This window comes from Bubalus kerabau, chromosome 21, assembly GCF_029407905.1.
Source record: "Bubalus kerabau isolate K-KA32 ecotype Philippines breed swamp buffalo chromosome 21, PCC_UOA_SB_1v2, whole genome shotgun sequence".
In the NCBI taxonomy this organism is placed as follows: domain Eukaryota; kingdom Metazoa; phylum Chordata; class Mammalia; order Artiodactyla; family Bovidae; genus Bubalus; species Bubalus kerabau.
This window is the reverse complement of record NC_073644.1, coordinates 44,666,726-44,682,643: the sequence shown is the minus strand read 5'-3', so window position 1 is coordinate 44,682,643 and position 15,918 is coordinate 44,666,726. Positions and strand designations below refer to the sequence as shown.

General features: G+C 36.6%; 1 protein-coding gene and 1 long non-coding RNA gene across 11 annotated transcripts in view; one reads left to right on the top strand and one right to left on the bottom strand.

The window, feature by feature from the left end:
* The window catches only part of LOC129635883 (uncharacterized), a 34,929-nt gene extending 21,272 nt beyond the window's left edge, over positions 1-13,657 (top strand). Inside the window, exons 3-4 of the long non-coding RNA XR_008706512.1 lie at positions 12,813-12,957; positions 13,567-13,657. This is a non-coding gene — a long non-coding RNA (uncharacterized LOC129635883). The remainder of the gene's footprint in view (positions 1-12,812; positions 12,958-13,566) is intronic.
* Positions 1-15,918, bottom strand: part of ANKRD12 (ankyrin repeat domain 12) — a 104,168-nt gene that overhangs the window by 15,725 nt on the left and 72,525 nt on the right. For 9 of the 10 annotated variants that reach the window (XR_008706510.1, XR_008706511.1, XM_055559100.1 and 6 more), the window contains 2 exons: positions 15,257-15,404; positions 78-4,771 (listed from right to left, as the gene is read on the bottom strand). Coding sequence is in view for 8 of the 10 variants with exons in the window: in XM_055559100.1 (XP_055415075.1) it covers positions 78-4,771; positions 15,257-15,404 (4,842 nt within the window). In the remaining 2 variants the exon portion in view is untranslated. Of the gene's footprint in view, positions 1-77; positions 4,772-8,481; positions 12,181-15,256; positions 15,405-15,918 lie in introns of those variants that run through there. The other variant, XM_055559104.1, reaches the window with a different exon arrangement.

Genomic DNA, 15,918 nt, shown 5'->3' with positions numbered 1-15,918 from the left:
AAACTGAAGACTACACGTGACCTCCATCACATTCCTACCAATGGGGCTCTCAGTGTATACCAAGCGAGGCTACTTACTGTGGGTATGCAGATCTTGCTTAAGGGGTTTCCGTCCAGGAGATATGACCCATTAAACGTCACATATTCATCATAATACTGAGGTGCCTGAGGGATCACACTACATAACAACTTGCGCTTTTCTTCAATCTTTTTTCTTATGTGCAAGTATTCAAAATAGGGATTTGCGCGCTCTGAGCTGTATGGCTGGATCTCATCGAGCTTCAGCGAGTCTACAATGGCAGCCAGGGACTGCTGGGTTTTCTCTTTTGCTTGCAGCAGAGAAGGACTCACTTGCACCGGCTGAGGCACCCGGGACACTTTCCTTTTCCTCGGGTGGTGAATCTGAGGGTCGTCCTCCTCAGTTAATCTTATTCTTCCTCGAGGGGACGCAGACTCACTGTCTTTGTCTGGCAACAGCGCACAGCTGGCCAGAAGCTGCTTGCTTTGACTGGCTCCTGTGTTTCCTTTGTTTCTGGTCATCCTTTGAGGGATCTGGTTTTCAGGTTTATCATCTTCAGCACTTTCCTCTAGTTCTACTTTAACTAAGTGTCCATATTTATGCATTTCTGGTGGAGCCGATGGCTGTGGATGGTTCTCCAGACTCGATAAAGTACTCTGTTGTGACTCCTCATCCTCGATGGAAAGCAAACACTTCTCACTTTCAGGACAATGTTTTGGATTATCTGGTTCACTCAGGTTTCCTTTTGGCACCCCTGCATTCATTTCACATAAATCAGAATCACACTTATCATTTAAATGAGTCAAAACCAAACTCTCCAGTTTGTTTTCTTTTTCATGTGAAGTATCCTGAGTATCAGAAGTGCTTTTTTCAGCCTCATGGCCACTGGAAGACTTAAACATTAGCTTGCTAAATGCATAATGAGGATTTGGCTGGGAAGACCCGTCACTTCCATTCAAGTCCTTTTCTGATGGCAATACTGGCAAAGTACTAGCTTTCTCAAAATTTGGTGCTGCTTCTTCAACAGTGCTTTCAGAGTACACTGGGACAAAGGCATCTGTCTTCTGAACGTTTGTTAGGACAAAAGTATTTTCCATATCTTTTGTAGGTTCAGTATCAGTATCCAAAACAGAACTGATCATTTGAATTGCATTTTTCTGCTGTAGAATACCTGGTTCTTGAGTGGTGACATAGGACAAAGAAGAATGTCTGGGAATAGATTCAGCATCTGAAAGTGATTGGCTATGAGAAGAGCAAGGTTGCTGGGAAGGAAGAAAGGACGCTGGATCCTGAGCACAAGTGTTTGCTGGCAATTCAGTCTGGTGCACGGACACAAAATCAATATTCTGTTCTCTCAATACTTTGTTTTCAGGATTACAAAAACCCTGAACAGAAGAATCTTGATCAGGTGCAGCAGAATTTGGGCAGCTAAAGTCTCCGGTGTTTAACGACTCCATCTCCCATGACTTACTTTGGATCACACCAACCTGATTAGAGGACTCTAAGTGCACAGGACTGCCCATCAGCACGCCCAAGGAAGCAGTGCCCTTGATGACATTTGTATCAGTAGAATTATATTTGCTGTTTATAGATCTAGTTGGAGAGGCTGCAAAACTGGAATGTATGTTAGACACGCTCAAAAGTTCTCTTTCAGGCACGTTGGAGGATATCTCAGATTTGGGAGAAGGACAAATCTCTCTTGGCACAGCTGAGCCATCTTGACTGATCTCTTCTGATATTGTTTGGAATTGCTTTGTATGCTCACAAATGACAGACGGCATGCTACATCTTCGGGCTTCTGCAGCTGATCTCCCTTCATTTGTAACTAGTTTAGCATCTTCGACAGAAGATGCCCGGAGATGGGAGGTCAGAAGCCTGCTAGCATACGATGCTTTAATCCGCTCTGATAGGTCAGTCAGGCTATCCAGCTCCCTGTCATGAAGGGCAGGAGATTTGGCAACTGGCAAAAACGGTGACTGGGAAAAGGACATTTGGGAATCCGAACCCTCTAACATAAAGTCTGAGTCATACTCAACTGGAGGCCTTGGGGTTGTCATTGTAGTAAGGCAGGAATCTTCTGAGCTAGCCACTGAAATCAAGGAGACAGACCTGGAGCTGAGACCTGGCTTTTCACTTTCCGATCTAGGAGACCTGTTCAAGCTATTATCTGAAACAAAGGATGACTTGCCTAAACTCATCATATTTTTGGTGTCCACAGATTGGGATCTATTACTTACAGCATCTTTACAGTGTTTCTCCTTAGTGTAAGTATCAGTCAACTCAGAACTCTTTGATCTAGTAAGTTCTTTATTTTTGGACTCAGCTAGTGCATGCTTTGTTTTTTCTTTATCTTTTACTTTAAGTTCTAAACAATTGCGATTTCTCAACCGTTCCTTTTCTTTTTGCTTAATCTTTTCCTTGTGTTTTCTGTGCCACTGCTCTATTTCCAGGTCTTTAAGGCTCAGCATCCGTTCAAAGCTGGTCTGCATTAAGTCGTCATTCACAAGCCTCTTTTCTTTGGGCCGAGTATCTTTTGATGCTGGTGATGACTTAGGTTTAGGCTTATCTGCTTCAGATTTTAGTTTGAGTGAACTACTCAGTTGAATTTTATCCTTATGTTTGTCTCGTTCTTTATATCTATCTATATCTTTATCTTTTTTATCTTTTTCTTTTCCATCAGGAGTTCTCAAAGGTTCATCTTTTGTTTTTTCTTTGAGAGAGAAAGTTTTTTCATGTTGTGCTTTATTACTGTCTGTTATACTTGACTTTCTCTCTTCCTGGAAGTGTTTGGAATTACTTATATTTACACTGTCTCTAGATTTGTCCTTTTTATCTACCTCCCTATCTTTTTCTTTATTTTTGCTTTTTTCTGATTTAGTATAGTCAATATTATCTGATGGCTTGTTTTTTTTTTCCATCAAGTGCTTCTCTTTGCTCTCTGCTGGATGTCTCTCCTTCTCAGGTTTTTCTTTGTCATGTTTCCTATCCATCTTTTCTCTACTTTTATCTCTGTCATCGTTTTTTTTAATGGTAGTAATGTTTTTTAGCTTCTCACCTTCTCTGTGGCATTTTTCTGTGTGATGTGAATATAGCTTGTCCTTTTCTTTTATTCTGTCGACACATTCACTAGGATCTAATCTGTCTTTCTCTGACTTATGCTCATGTTTTATCTTCTTCTCTTTTTCAGAATTTTTTCTGTCAGCCCTCTCAATGTCCTTATCTTTAGTTTGAAATCGTTTCTCAGATTTTTCCTTACTTTCTTTCATATGCTTTTCAATTTCTATTTCCTTTTCCACTGATTGTAACCCTATAGTCTCTTCAGTGGCACTTACACCTAAAGAGCTGAATTCTGTTTCTTTATCTATAAGTACATTCTCTCTCTCATCTTTTAAATCTTTTATTTTTTCCTCCCTAAAAGATTTCTCACTTTCCTTTTTAATCTTTTCCCGTTCTTCTTTAAAGTTTCTCTCTTTGGAGATATGCTTTTCCTTGGTTGATTTATCATCTCTTATGTTTTTCTCCAACTTTGACTTTTTTTCTAACGTTAGGGACTCATGTTCCATACTTAAAAATAGATCTTCGGTTTCATCACTTTTAAAAAAATTCTCTTTCCAAAACTCTCTATCAAATTCCACACTCCGTTGCAGCTCTTTAGTACCATCCCTACTTTTGTATTTTTCCTTTTCACCTTCAATTTCTTTTTTATGCTTTTCTTTTTCCCTTTCTTTATGTTTTAACTTATGTTTTTTTAATGTTTTACCCTCTTTATCCATTTTTTTCAGTGTGCAATCTGAATTTTCAAATGTTGGACTGTGATCATCATCTTTTATTTTGGCATTTGACTTTTCACCAAATTCTAAGTGGAAATCTTTATGATGTTTGTTTTTTTCCTTATGCTTACAAGATTTTACACTTGAACTTTCTGGCAAGAATTCAGATTCTATATTATCATACCGAACAAGATCAGGCTGTAATGACATTTCAGAACTTCCTGGTGATAAACAGGTTTTAGAATGTTCTTGTTTCAGTGGTGTTGACTGCTTTTCACTGAGTCCACAAGAATGTTTGGGAGATTTACCACTGGAAATATGAAATAAATGTAATGAAGTATCATCTTTCGGGCTAAAAGATTTCCTAAAATTCCCCTCATCTCTGGTCTTATCTGAACAATCTAGTGCAGTATTAACTGTCAAGTTTGTTACTCTGGTATTTTCTTTCCCCTCTTTTTCTTGCTTCAGCTCTTGGTTCTCTTTATTTTTGTTCTGGTTCTTTAATTTTCTTTTAACTTTGCCTTTCTGTTTGTGTTCATTTGAAACTCCATATTCCTTTTTGGCTTGAATATCAGAATTTGATGTTTCAGGGACAGAACATGGAGCAGAACACTTTTTGTTTTGAAGAATTTCTTCATCTGAACTTTCAGAACTTGAATACAAAACCCTAGATGGCTTTTGTTTTTTACTTTTAAATGATTTAGGATAGAAGGTTTTTTCCTGTTTTGCAAATAAACTACTCTTTTCTACTTCAGATTCATTCTCTTTTCGCAGTTCTTTCCTAAGAATATGCCTGTCATCAATCATTTTATTTATTTCCTCTTCATCATCATCTTTGAACTCATACTCATCAAGGGCAGATGGAAGAGGTGCTTTACTGGGAACTATCTGTTTACTTTCACAGATGAGAGAGTCTTTCTCTGTCTCAGAGTCAATATTTTCATCAACACTGGAAGGATTTACAGATTGAGCCTCTTCAGAATCTAGAATATGAAAAAGAAAATCTCCTGTTAGTCAAGACATAACTGTCAGGAAAATAATACTGAGAGAAAAACACAGCATATACAGCAAATACTTCAATTCTGAAAAATTTTCATATTTATATGTAAATAATACAATGGAAAAATATGTAAGAGCTTTGCTACAGTTTTGTGGAAAAGCTTCAGAGACTCTGCTTCAGTATGATACCTCATGACACCTGTAAAGCACACAATACACTGGATATACTATATATATATATATAAAAACTAATATTAAAATGTATGAACAATATAATTAAAACTCCAAAAGGACTGGATTCAGGGAAACATTGGCTACTAATGTAAAAAATTAAAAAAAATCATTTTGTGGCCACGCTATGTGGCATGTGGGATTTTAGTTCCCCAACCAGGGATCAAACTGGTGCCCTGAGATGGAAGGATAGAGACTTAATCACTGAACCACCAGGGAAGTCCCCTATAAAATTTTATATATATGTACATTTTCATTTTTCCTGGAGAGAGATATTTAAGTAAAATTCTTTGATGCAGAAAAGATTAACAATCACTAACTTAAAAAGTTTAATAAAAATTAGTTTGTATGCTTCAGAATTTTTTTACTACTAAAAGCATAAATGATCAAATGATTCCCAAAAGGACAGAACTTGAATAAAGGTGAACGGTTGTACTATACAAGAAACATGATTGTCAGCTATACCACCTGTAAAAAAAAAAAAAAAAAAAACAAACACAGAAAAAAAGAAATATATCCCCCAATTACAAAATCAAGATTGTAACAGACTGATATATAATTTGAAAAAAGCTACTTTATTCTTTAGTTCTTTTATAGGTTTTTTTCTTTCCTAGTTGGGCATCTTTTCTTAGCTGAAATGTATGTTGTATGCATGGAGCCTATAACTGAAAAGAAAACCCAGGCCTGTAAAATTAAAAGAAAACTGAAGACTCTAACCAAAAGAGGATAACATCAAACTTCACTTTTTTGGCTAAATATATAACAATATAAAGGTAATCAATTTATTTGAATACATCAAATTTCCCCTAAAAGTGATCTAGCTCTCAAATATTCTTTACATGGAAATTCAAATTGCAGACGCATTTTAGAGTGTCTGTAAGGTTCTGAGCACTGGACAAGAGCTCTGGAGAGATGTGGAGAAGATGTGGTAATATTCGAATACTATTAAGTGACATCTGTGTGACAGTTATATTGACATGTGGAATTTAAAAAAAAGAACATTTTTGGAATGACAATTGCTTGTAGGCGTAACTCCATTCCCAGTTCTTAATACTGCAATACAAAGCATCAAACTGTAGAACTTTATGATGCAAAAAAGGGAACAGCTGTTTTGGAAGTAGTAGTTGTTCTGCTCAATTAAATAAATACAAGAATATGTACTTATATGACAGGTGTTATTTTCCTTGTTGGCACCTTATTTATAATTTGTTCTTGAGGACTTTTCTCCCCTTGCAGTTTTTAAGGAGTTGATGTTTTATGGTTTGTATACAACTATTCTATTTATATTTTTCCCATTAGGTAAGTTTAACTGGAAACTGGGAATGATTTTTTTCCTTGTATATTCCTTAACACCTCAAGTCAACACTAGAATCAATCTTAAGTAAACATTTAGTATGCTTCTCTAGGCACAAAGTGCTCAGCGGGAGGTGTGATGTGATGAAAAGAACACAGCTCTGCAGAGTAACAGTGACTCAGCCTGATGATGGCTCAGATGGCTGTTGGCACCCGGTTTAAAGGGTGCAGGTACCCTTCTCCAGTCAGTACCTGGGAAAGGGGAGCAGGCTTCTCACAGCAACAGCACCGAATGGGGTGGGAAGGATATTAGGAACTTCAGGCAGACTTCAGGGTGTGAAAACAACTAATGTAACAAAAGGCAGCTCAAACACACCATGCCCCATTTCATATACAGCTTTTTTTCATTCAATAGTTGCAGACATTTTCTTTTAAAGTTGCATTTATTACGGTTTTTAAGGGCTGCATGTTACACAGAGTTAATATGTAATCACGATATACCATAATGACAGTGTGGAGTTACCCCAGGAGGATGGCAGCCTGGCTCTGGTCACTGAGTTGCACCCGCCCACCAGGCTTGCTCCTCTGCATGCGGGCTCTCAGTATTGCCAATCAGGACCCTGCATAGCTCTCCTAAAGCTGGCCAGTCTGGGACCCCAGCGATGACTCTACTTCTCTGTGATGCCATTCTGCTGGCAGACCAGGTTCTAATCTCTTTTCTTCCCTAAGGAGTCTTAAACCTTTTTGATTTACTTTACCCAGGACTATGGATAAAGCTGGTCTTGGAATTCTGGCGCAGTAGTAAAAACAAACATGTTTGCTCCACCTCTCTTAGGATACTGAGAAATTCACCTAAGAATCCGAATCCTCAAGCCCCTGTACTGAAAATGGCCATGGTCATTGTGATACGACACCGTTTTCAATTTGTTTCCAACTTTTTCGTCTTTACTATCTATTTAGTTACAAGATTTGAATTTGTATTTAAAACAGTTTACTGAATTATTTCTGATAAAAAAGCTCCTTAAAAATATATTATGTTTATCATCTCAACAATTTTCTTTGGGAAATTAGGGAGACAAGTGAGAAATAAGCAATCATTAAAGCATTAAATTTTTCATTAAAGCATTTTGTTATCTGTGAAAAAGTGCTAAATAACAAAACTTAATTGATTAAAAATGCAATACATTTGAAAGTTGCTCTTGTACATCTCAAGGCCTTATTTGGAAAATAGTTTTCCTGAAACTGAAATCATGGAGATGCAATAAGCAAAATCCAGATTTTGAGAAAAATTACCAGGCAAATGATTTTTTTAACAACAAAAAATTACAAGAACAAAAGAACGGAAGGGGATATTTACATGACACAGTGAATTCTCAAAATCTAATTCACACACTATGTGTACTATAATCTACTCCTTTCTTGATAAATTCTTCACAAATATCTCTGACACCTTGTTCTAAAATATGACAATTGCTTGTTGCTGTCACTTGGGAATTTTTCATCAAAATCTGAATGTCTGTATTTTCCTCTTAGACTTTTTTAACCTTGCACTTTAGTTGCAAATGAAATTCTAGGTTCAAAACAGTTTTCATACAACGTTGAGCCTGAAGCTGCACCCATCTTCTCACAACAGCTTTTAAGAACAAGAAATCAGTCACTCTGACTCTGATTCTGTGCCTCTGATTCTGGAAGTTTGTAAATTTTAAACAATCTTTATCCTTGAAGTCGTGATGTAACTTGATGTGGGGTTTTCCCTTTCCATGCTTGTTTTTGCTTTGTACATTCCCTTTTGATCTATAAATATCTTTCTTCAGTTAAGAGACATCTTCTTCAACTAAAAAAATTATTTTCTTCCCAACAATTATTATTCTTTGTAAAAATAATATTGGATATGCTGGGTACGGTTTTTTTTTAAAACCATTTTTCTCATATTCCCAATGCATTTTTCAATGTTTTATGTGTCGCCCTTCTCTTAGATCTCAAATTAGATCTTCAGCGATGTCCAGTTTATTCTTTAACTCTATATGGAATGCTTACTTTCAGTAATGAAAAACATTTTGAATTTCAAGGACTTTCCTGGCCAACTTTTTCAAAGTGGCCTTCTGTTAAGGTTATTGGATCGACAGCCCCCACCATCATCCCAGCGACTCCAAGTGCACTGAGAACTTACCCTTCTGCTTCCTACGTAATTTTCATTCTCCAGATCAACTGCTGTGCTTGTTCATTTTGGCCCTTCTTGTTTGTCTTTCAGTTGATTTTCCTCAACTCTCTGGATTTCTTTTCATACTGATAAAGGGAAAAACTGGTTTCTTCAGCAGTTTAATGGAGGACCTCTACAGCAGGCATCCCCTGCATGTGTGCTCCTTGGTCCCTCTAACCGCAGTCTGTTGCTGAGAACGCGCCTGCAACAAGCTGGCTCTGTACTTCAGAGCCCCCGGGGCTCCACTGGGAGGGATATTTGAGTTGTTGCTTTGCTCTGCAATACTCTCCTAACCACAACCAGTATACTGAACCTGATTATGTAAGTATAACTTACATTCTAATTCTAGTCAAGGAAGTAACATTAGGAAAAAAACACCTGCATTTTAGGAAACCTATCTTTATGGCTTCCATATCCGTAAATTGATTGTAAAATGCAGTCTAGAGACAGGAAAATAAAATATAGGGTAATTTTATACAGCTTATTCTAAATCTCCATTTCTAAAACTCAATTTAAAATAAAATAAAATAAACCTCAATTTTCCTAAGTAAAGGTTAGTTATTTTAATTTTACTGTATAGGAAAAAAGTAGTCATGTTTAGTACATTTATTTGGAAGTAAGTATGCTATATGGGAATATATTTTCACTGTATTTCTACAGTAACAGGTACAGGTAAAGGAGTTACAGCAAAGAATTTAGGGGTGAGCTGGGGAGAGAAGAGAGTATAATCAATAGGTGAAAACACTATGTCTAAAAGCGAAATTGACATAAAAAGTAAAACCAAGTACCACACCACTCTGTACACTCCCTTAGTTATACATGGCCTTTCTACCAACATATCAGTCACAAAAAAAATGAAGTCTATAAAGTATAAATTAATCAAGATTGTCCCCCTCTGAAAATATGACTGGTATCACTACAAAAAATTTGATGTCACTAAAGGAAACTGACAAAAATCACCCAGTCTCGGCTATTCCATCAATACGTGTGTGTATATATATATATTTATGCATATATATATTTTTATATATATTACATGGAGGTCCTTTAAACCATGAGTAGGTAAAACAGGATGATATAGCTAAGGCTAAACTCATTTATTTGTATACATACAATATTTTAAGTCAAAGGTCTTTTTTAAGAGTTCTGCCCAAATGTACCCTTCAAAGAGTTTTAGTCTTAAATATTCAGCAATATCTCAAGGACTAAAATAATGTGACAGACTCACTTTAAGTTGCTAGGCACTGGTAGAAATGCAGTTTATAAGACAAACCATCAAGCTAATATATTTTTAACAAAAAATCGATTCATTCTGAATTTGCAATAAGCCATTTTATGTATGTTGGGCAAATACACTTAAAATTTCTTGATTATATTTAGATAAACTTCAAAGAGAGATATTGAGATTATTATTTTATGTAACATAAAAATTTAAAGACATATTCATTTGCAGACATCCAAACAACATACCAGCTGCAGTCACAATTTCCCATTTATTTTTTTGATATATAAGTAAAAAATATAGAACTATTCAATTTTTATAGACACTACTAAAGAACAAATGCTTATAATAAATGGTAATTTAGGTATAATAATTTCTTTCCCTTTTTCTCCACTTAACAAAATTTGACAAATAAAATATTAAGAAGACACTCAATCTTGAATTTAAAACTCTTAAGCTTTAGAGTTAGGTTGATACAATGAATCTACATAAAACACATGATAAAACCTGTATTGATTTTAAAGTATTGGCTTTCAAATAAGAGAACTATAGAGGTTTTGATTGTTTAAGATTCAGGTAGAAGTAGTTGGTGATATTTAGAGAAATGTGTGAAGAATTAAAACCAGAACTCTGTGTATAAAGTGTACCATATATATCACAAAACAGAGGAGAAAAAGCAGAGTATGCAAAACATGGTGACGGAATTTCTTTTAACTGATCACTAAAGAATATATATTGCCTATTATGCTGTATGCTCAGCCCTCTGCACATCACATGCCTTTTCATTTTTTGTAAGCACCTATACCACAGTGATGGATGAAGAATGAAAGTTGCTGAACACCAAGTACAGTGCTTACTCTATGTGACCTCTACCTGTAGTCTTTATGCTTCCAAGGTTTAAAAGAAGCTTGTTTTAAAACTTCCTCAGGTGTGTCTTCTTCCTACTTACAGTTAAATTGTTAACATCACATAATCCATTTAATAAAAATTTCTGGTCTATTTTGACTTATGTAATTGTTTTTTGTATCTCTTGATTTATTAACTGTTATAATTCCATATCTGCATGAATGGTCATATTTTCATAGTTCCTGAAATATAAAACTGAGGATATGAGTTTAACAAATGTGACAATCTATTTAGAATAGTTACAATCTTTTAACATTAAGAAAATAAAGCTTTGAATTACTGGTCATTTTGTGTATTTTATAACACAGAAATGCACTCAGCAAACACCAGAGGGAAACAACGTATCACTGTCTTTTTGGAAGTTTCTTAATCTGTCTCATGGTAGACTCTAAACACAGACTGCCTACTTATGATGGAGTATTTCCTTGCTTAATCTGAAGCATGCAAGTGAGCAAAGCTTATAGCAGTGGCGTAATAAACATGGCTGGATTACTGGCAGTCAAAGCAATGTAAGGAAAGGGTGAACAATTATTTTTAACAATGCCTGGCATTTTCAACTTTACCCGCTGGGCACTTTGTTTACATAATAAAACAGGGTCTGCAAACCTGCAGCAGAATCTTTGGCAATTAATGAGTGTCAGAAAGCATGGGGAGGGGTGCAGTGAAACACCGAGTCACCCACTTCTCCGTTACCGTAATTCTGGTTCAGGAGCGTGGTCTGGTTCTCTGAATATGACTCAGCTTTCAGCAGGTTAGCAAGAAGTAAATATCTGTAGCAAATCCTATTATCAGATAGAATTTTTGTCAGGAAGGTAATATGGAATAAGACTGTGGAAAAAGGGCAGAGATTAGGGGGAAAAAAACCACAGAATTATGCAGATTTAAGTGTTGTATACTTGTATGCAAATCAGTTGTACTGACCAGGACATGAATTCCTCCAACAATATCATAAATATCTGATGTGCATGACATAAAATGACTACTCAAGGAGGTTCACAAACTTGGGCCACCCTGCACATTGTTTATTACTAATCTGTGATGAAATGATGAAGTAACAGGCTTGTCTCAGAGGAAATCAGCGACGTCACAAGCACACTCTTGAGCTCACCGGACAGACACCTCTTGTCAGAGCATCCTCCTCTCTGATGAAAGAAGCCGTGCACTGGCGTATGTTCTGGCATAAGCTCTGTGCCCTGAGGACCTGACACTCTGCAGAACAGTGCCTCTGAGCAGCACTGTCACAAAGCACAACACCTAATGGCATAAGCCAAACTCTAAAATGCTTCCTACAGAATGCCTTTTTATCTACTCCAAATTTAAGTTCTGAAATCCACAGCCAGTTATACTCTCTAACTTTGCAACACTTAAAGTGTATCTGTCACATGGATGACGTAACATACAAAATGGGTAACAATGCTGTCAGGCTTTACATGTACAAATGTCTATGGGCAGTCAAATTAATACTCGATTAAATATTAATACATTCTGAATTTAGATTAGATGATGTTTAGTCTGCCAAGGACCTCATGTAAATTAAACAATAAATTTGGGTATTTTCATCAGTCTTTTTCAGCAACTTCAAAATCTTTGTATGATACTTACGGATGATTTTTACTGATGATTTTTAAATCATTCCTTGAGGGATTTTGATCAAGCAATAATTCAGGCACATTCACCATGTGGAAAATAAGTATGCTGAAAAATCAATACATAGCTGATGAACACATGAAACAGTATCAGTGAAAATCAAAAACGGTTCTAAAAGATGTGCTTTACTCTAATGAAACATGTAAGTTCAAATAAAATACCTAACTTCTTCCATGGGAAAAATTTATTGCAGCACTTCTTTCTCACAGAAAGATTTTTAACCAAAGCTGCTTTTCACTGCTATTGTTTTCTGAAGAGACCAGGATTACAAAGTCCATAGGCATAATAAATGGGAGAATTAACATATCATATAAAATGTTTCTCTTCTTCAAATCTTATTTTCTTACTTTCCTATGGAAGCTATGTAATTCAGTTATTATAATCCTTATTTCATACAGCACAAAGATGTTCAACTGACTTTCAGTTTGCACCTGCACCTGGCAGATGGATTTACAAATACTTTGAAATTAAAGAAGTGACAGGGGTTAGGAGATAATCATGTTAGTATCTCCATTTCCTTCACCAGCTATGTCCTCCGAGCTCACAGATGGCCCCTCCGTGCTGAAGCACCAGAGGAGACCTTGCTGTTGCCGGACCAGGTGTTCCCAGACTCACCCAGTCTCCTTAATGGACAAACTCCGGCTACAGGTTCAGCGACTCTGGATTTGTGGGTAATGGAAACTTCTGGCATAATCCCTAAGGCCCAATTACCCCTTCCTCCAATTAAACAAATATTTGTTAATGTTAATGTCTGTACCAAACACTTCAGTCTACATTTATTGGAGGGTGAAGGAGAGAAAATATACACAAAAAGGAATGTTGCCACCTTTATAATTCCTCCTATAGTTTTAGCTCCCATCATTACAATTCCCGCTACTAAACACTGCTGTCAACCCTTTAAAAAACATGTTTGTCTCTCTCTATTCCTCCCTCCCCCATGTCTCTTCTCCTTATAATCAGCCCCCCTTTTGGATGGGTGATAGTCAAGCAGAAGCCTTGATCCTTTCCTTAGTGGAATACGAAAACAATCACTATTGCCGGCTCCTTTCAGAACTACTGAAAACATACCAGGCGTTTCCCCTAACATAACAATTCTTGAGAATTTCTTAGTATTTAAAAAACCCAATATCCTGAACCTTTTATGTGCTATTCACCTTAAATGAGTTTTATAAAAATTCCCCTGGAGAAGTACCTATTAAGTACACACTTAAAATCTTAGTCTTGTCCATTTTTTAAAGCCTGATATGGTGTTTTAAGTTATTTTTATTTTTTTTCTACAGGTCCTCCCTCTTTTTGTACAATCCAGCTGGGAGAAGACGCTGGGTGCAGCTCAGCACACTCCTCTGTCTGGGCCCCTCCTGCCAACGGCAGCAGGATCCGACCTAGAGGACTGAGGAGGGGAGCAGAGTGTTCCTTCAGCAGGAGGGCAGGCAAGGGTTTCATCCTCTTTCTAATTTAATGTTGGCAACTACTGATCCTCGATGCTCCCAGACATCAACTAACAGGGGGCTGCAAAGTGGTCAGTCTCTCTTGTCATTCTTTTAGCTGTATTAATCTTATAAGAAAACATTTCTTCTCATCATAATGAGGTTACCCAGTGGTAAGAGTTCATACAGGAATATGGAAGCAAAATAAATGATTGACTTTTCCCCCTTTTTTGCCTATTTTTTAAGATAACAAACTGGTTCTTTGGTGACCATGAATTAATTTAAAAATTCACCATGAAAAATTCATGAATTTAAACATGTTTGATGGGTTTCAAATCTTTGCAATTAACACCCTTATTGAAGCTCAAACTTTCCAATTTTTGGCTAGAGGGGAACAGTTCCAAGCTGTCTAAGGCCTTCTGACAAAACCTGAAATCTGAAATAAGGAGATGTTCTATATTTCCTGCCCTAGACTTAGTTTAGCATCATCCATTGTTTTCCAACAAAGTTTGGCTTTCTTTTAGGAGAAAATATTTCCCAATTATAATCTGGGTACCAGGAATGACTACTGCTACTGTCTTTGTCAGCTTTAGATCTTTTCAACAGATCTAAATTTGTATTTTAGTTTTAATTTGGAAATAATTTCAACTCACAAAAAGTTAGAAAATAAAAAATAATAAATACTATAAATCCTTTACCTAGGTTTTCCTATTGTTAACTTTACTCTTCTTGCATTATACTTTCTTTCTATATATAACATACGTGTATAAATACATTTTCTTCCTTAACTATATGAGGGTAAATTACATATATAATGGCTCTTTACCCTGTATACTTCAGAGGGCATTTTTGCAAGACATAAAGATATTATTTGTTACAGCATAATTGCCAACTTCGTGAATTTACACTGAAACAACACTAATCTACTGTCCATATTCCTTGCTAAATGATCTAATAATATCTTTTATAACTATTTCCCCCCTCCACGACAGAAACCAGTCCTGGAGCAGGTATGTTTTTTACTTATCGGTTTTTAAAAAAACTCTGAGTATGCCAAAAGTTTTCTGAAATACTCTTCTTGGATCTTCCCTTTTTTAAAACTGTGATTGTAAAATTGTGCCGCAATTTTACAACAATGACCAGAATTCAACCACCTAAACACAAAAATAAAAATGCAAAGGTGACTCATCAATGCCAGGGAAGGGTCTGGTGAGTAGTGCTCTAACTGATAAAAGGATTAAAAGAATTCAGACGAGGTACAGCTAATAGTGGCAGTGTGCAGCAGTGCTGGTAACTATTAACGGGGAGAGAGTCTGCAGCAGGCTTGAATCTGACATCAGCAATTTGTGGGGAAAAGAAATCACAGAAATAGGGCAAGAGCATCAGGACCCCATTTACACGGAGGATGTGGAGACAGGACCTCAACTGAGGTTACCGAACTCACCATTCTGAACAGCTAGAGTGCTAGGTGTTACAAAGCAGAAGTATGACATTCTACTAAAATATCATGTAAACAGGTGAACAGAGACCATGTGGAACAAACCTGTGTAACTCTCATCATCATCAGACAAAGGCACCTCTCTTTTCAGCAACAACTCCAGCTCCTCTGTTTCTGCCACATCTACTGGACGCTCCCCATGTTTATTAGCTTGAAAAGGGTTTCCACCATGACGAAGCAGCAGTTTCACAATCTGCAACATTGAACAGTAGGAAGACTCAGTCCTTTTGTTGACTGCATTATTTCAACCACTCTCCCGATTATACGCACAGTCTCCTCCTGCTCCGTCTACTCCGCCTCCTTCCCCAGGATCTATTCTAAATCATAATTACTCTCAAGTTCCATTTTCACTGCCATCCCCCTTCTGACTGCATCTACTACCAAGAAAAGTTGCTCCTTAAGATTGAGGTTGGGCTATCTTAGCACTGAATCTCATGATTTTTCTTCCTGTTTCATCAAACATTTGACAAATATTTACTGAGTACCTTTAACAAGGACTACATCAAGTTCTCCAGATAAATCAATGAACAAGAGTAACAAGCTCCCTGGCCTCTTGCAATGTACAGGCTACAGGAAATCTCAAAAGAAGTATTTCCCCTGTTTAAGGCAACTAGCCCTACACCAAGGCTCTTTAATAATCTTCTTTTCTCCATCTCCCTGGGATGTAAACTATCACTAACTGATATGAGATTACTTAAAATTAATGA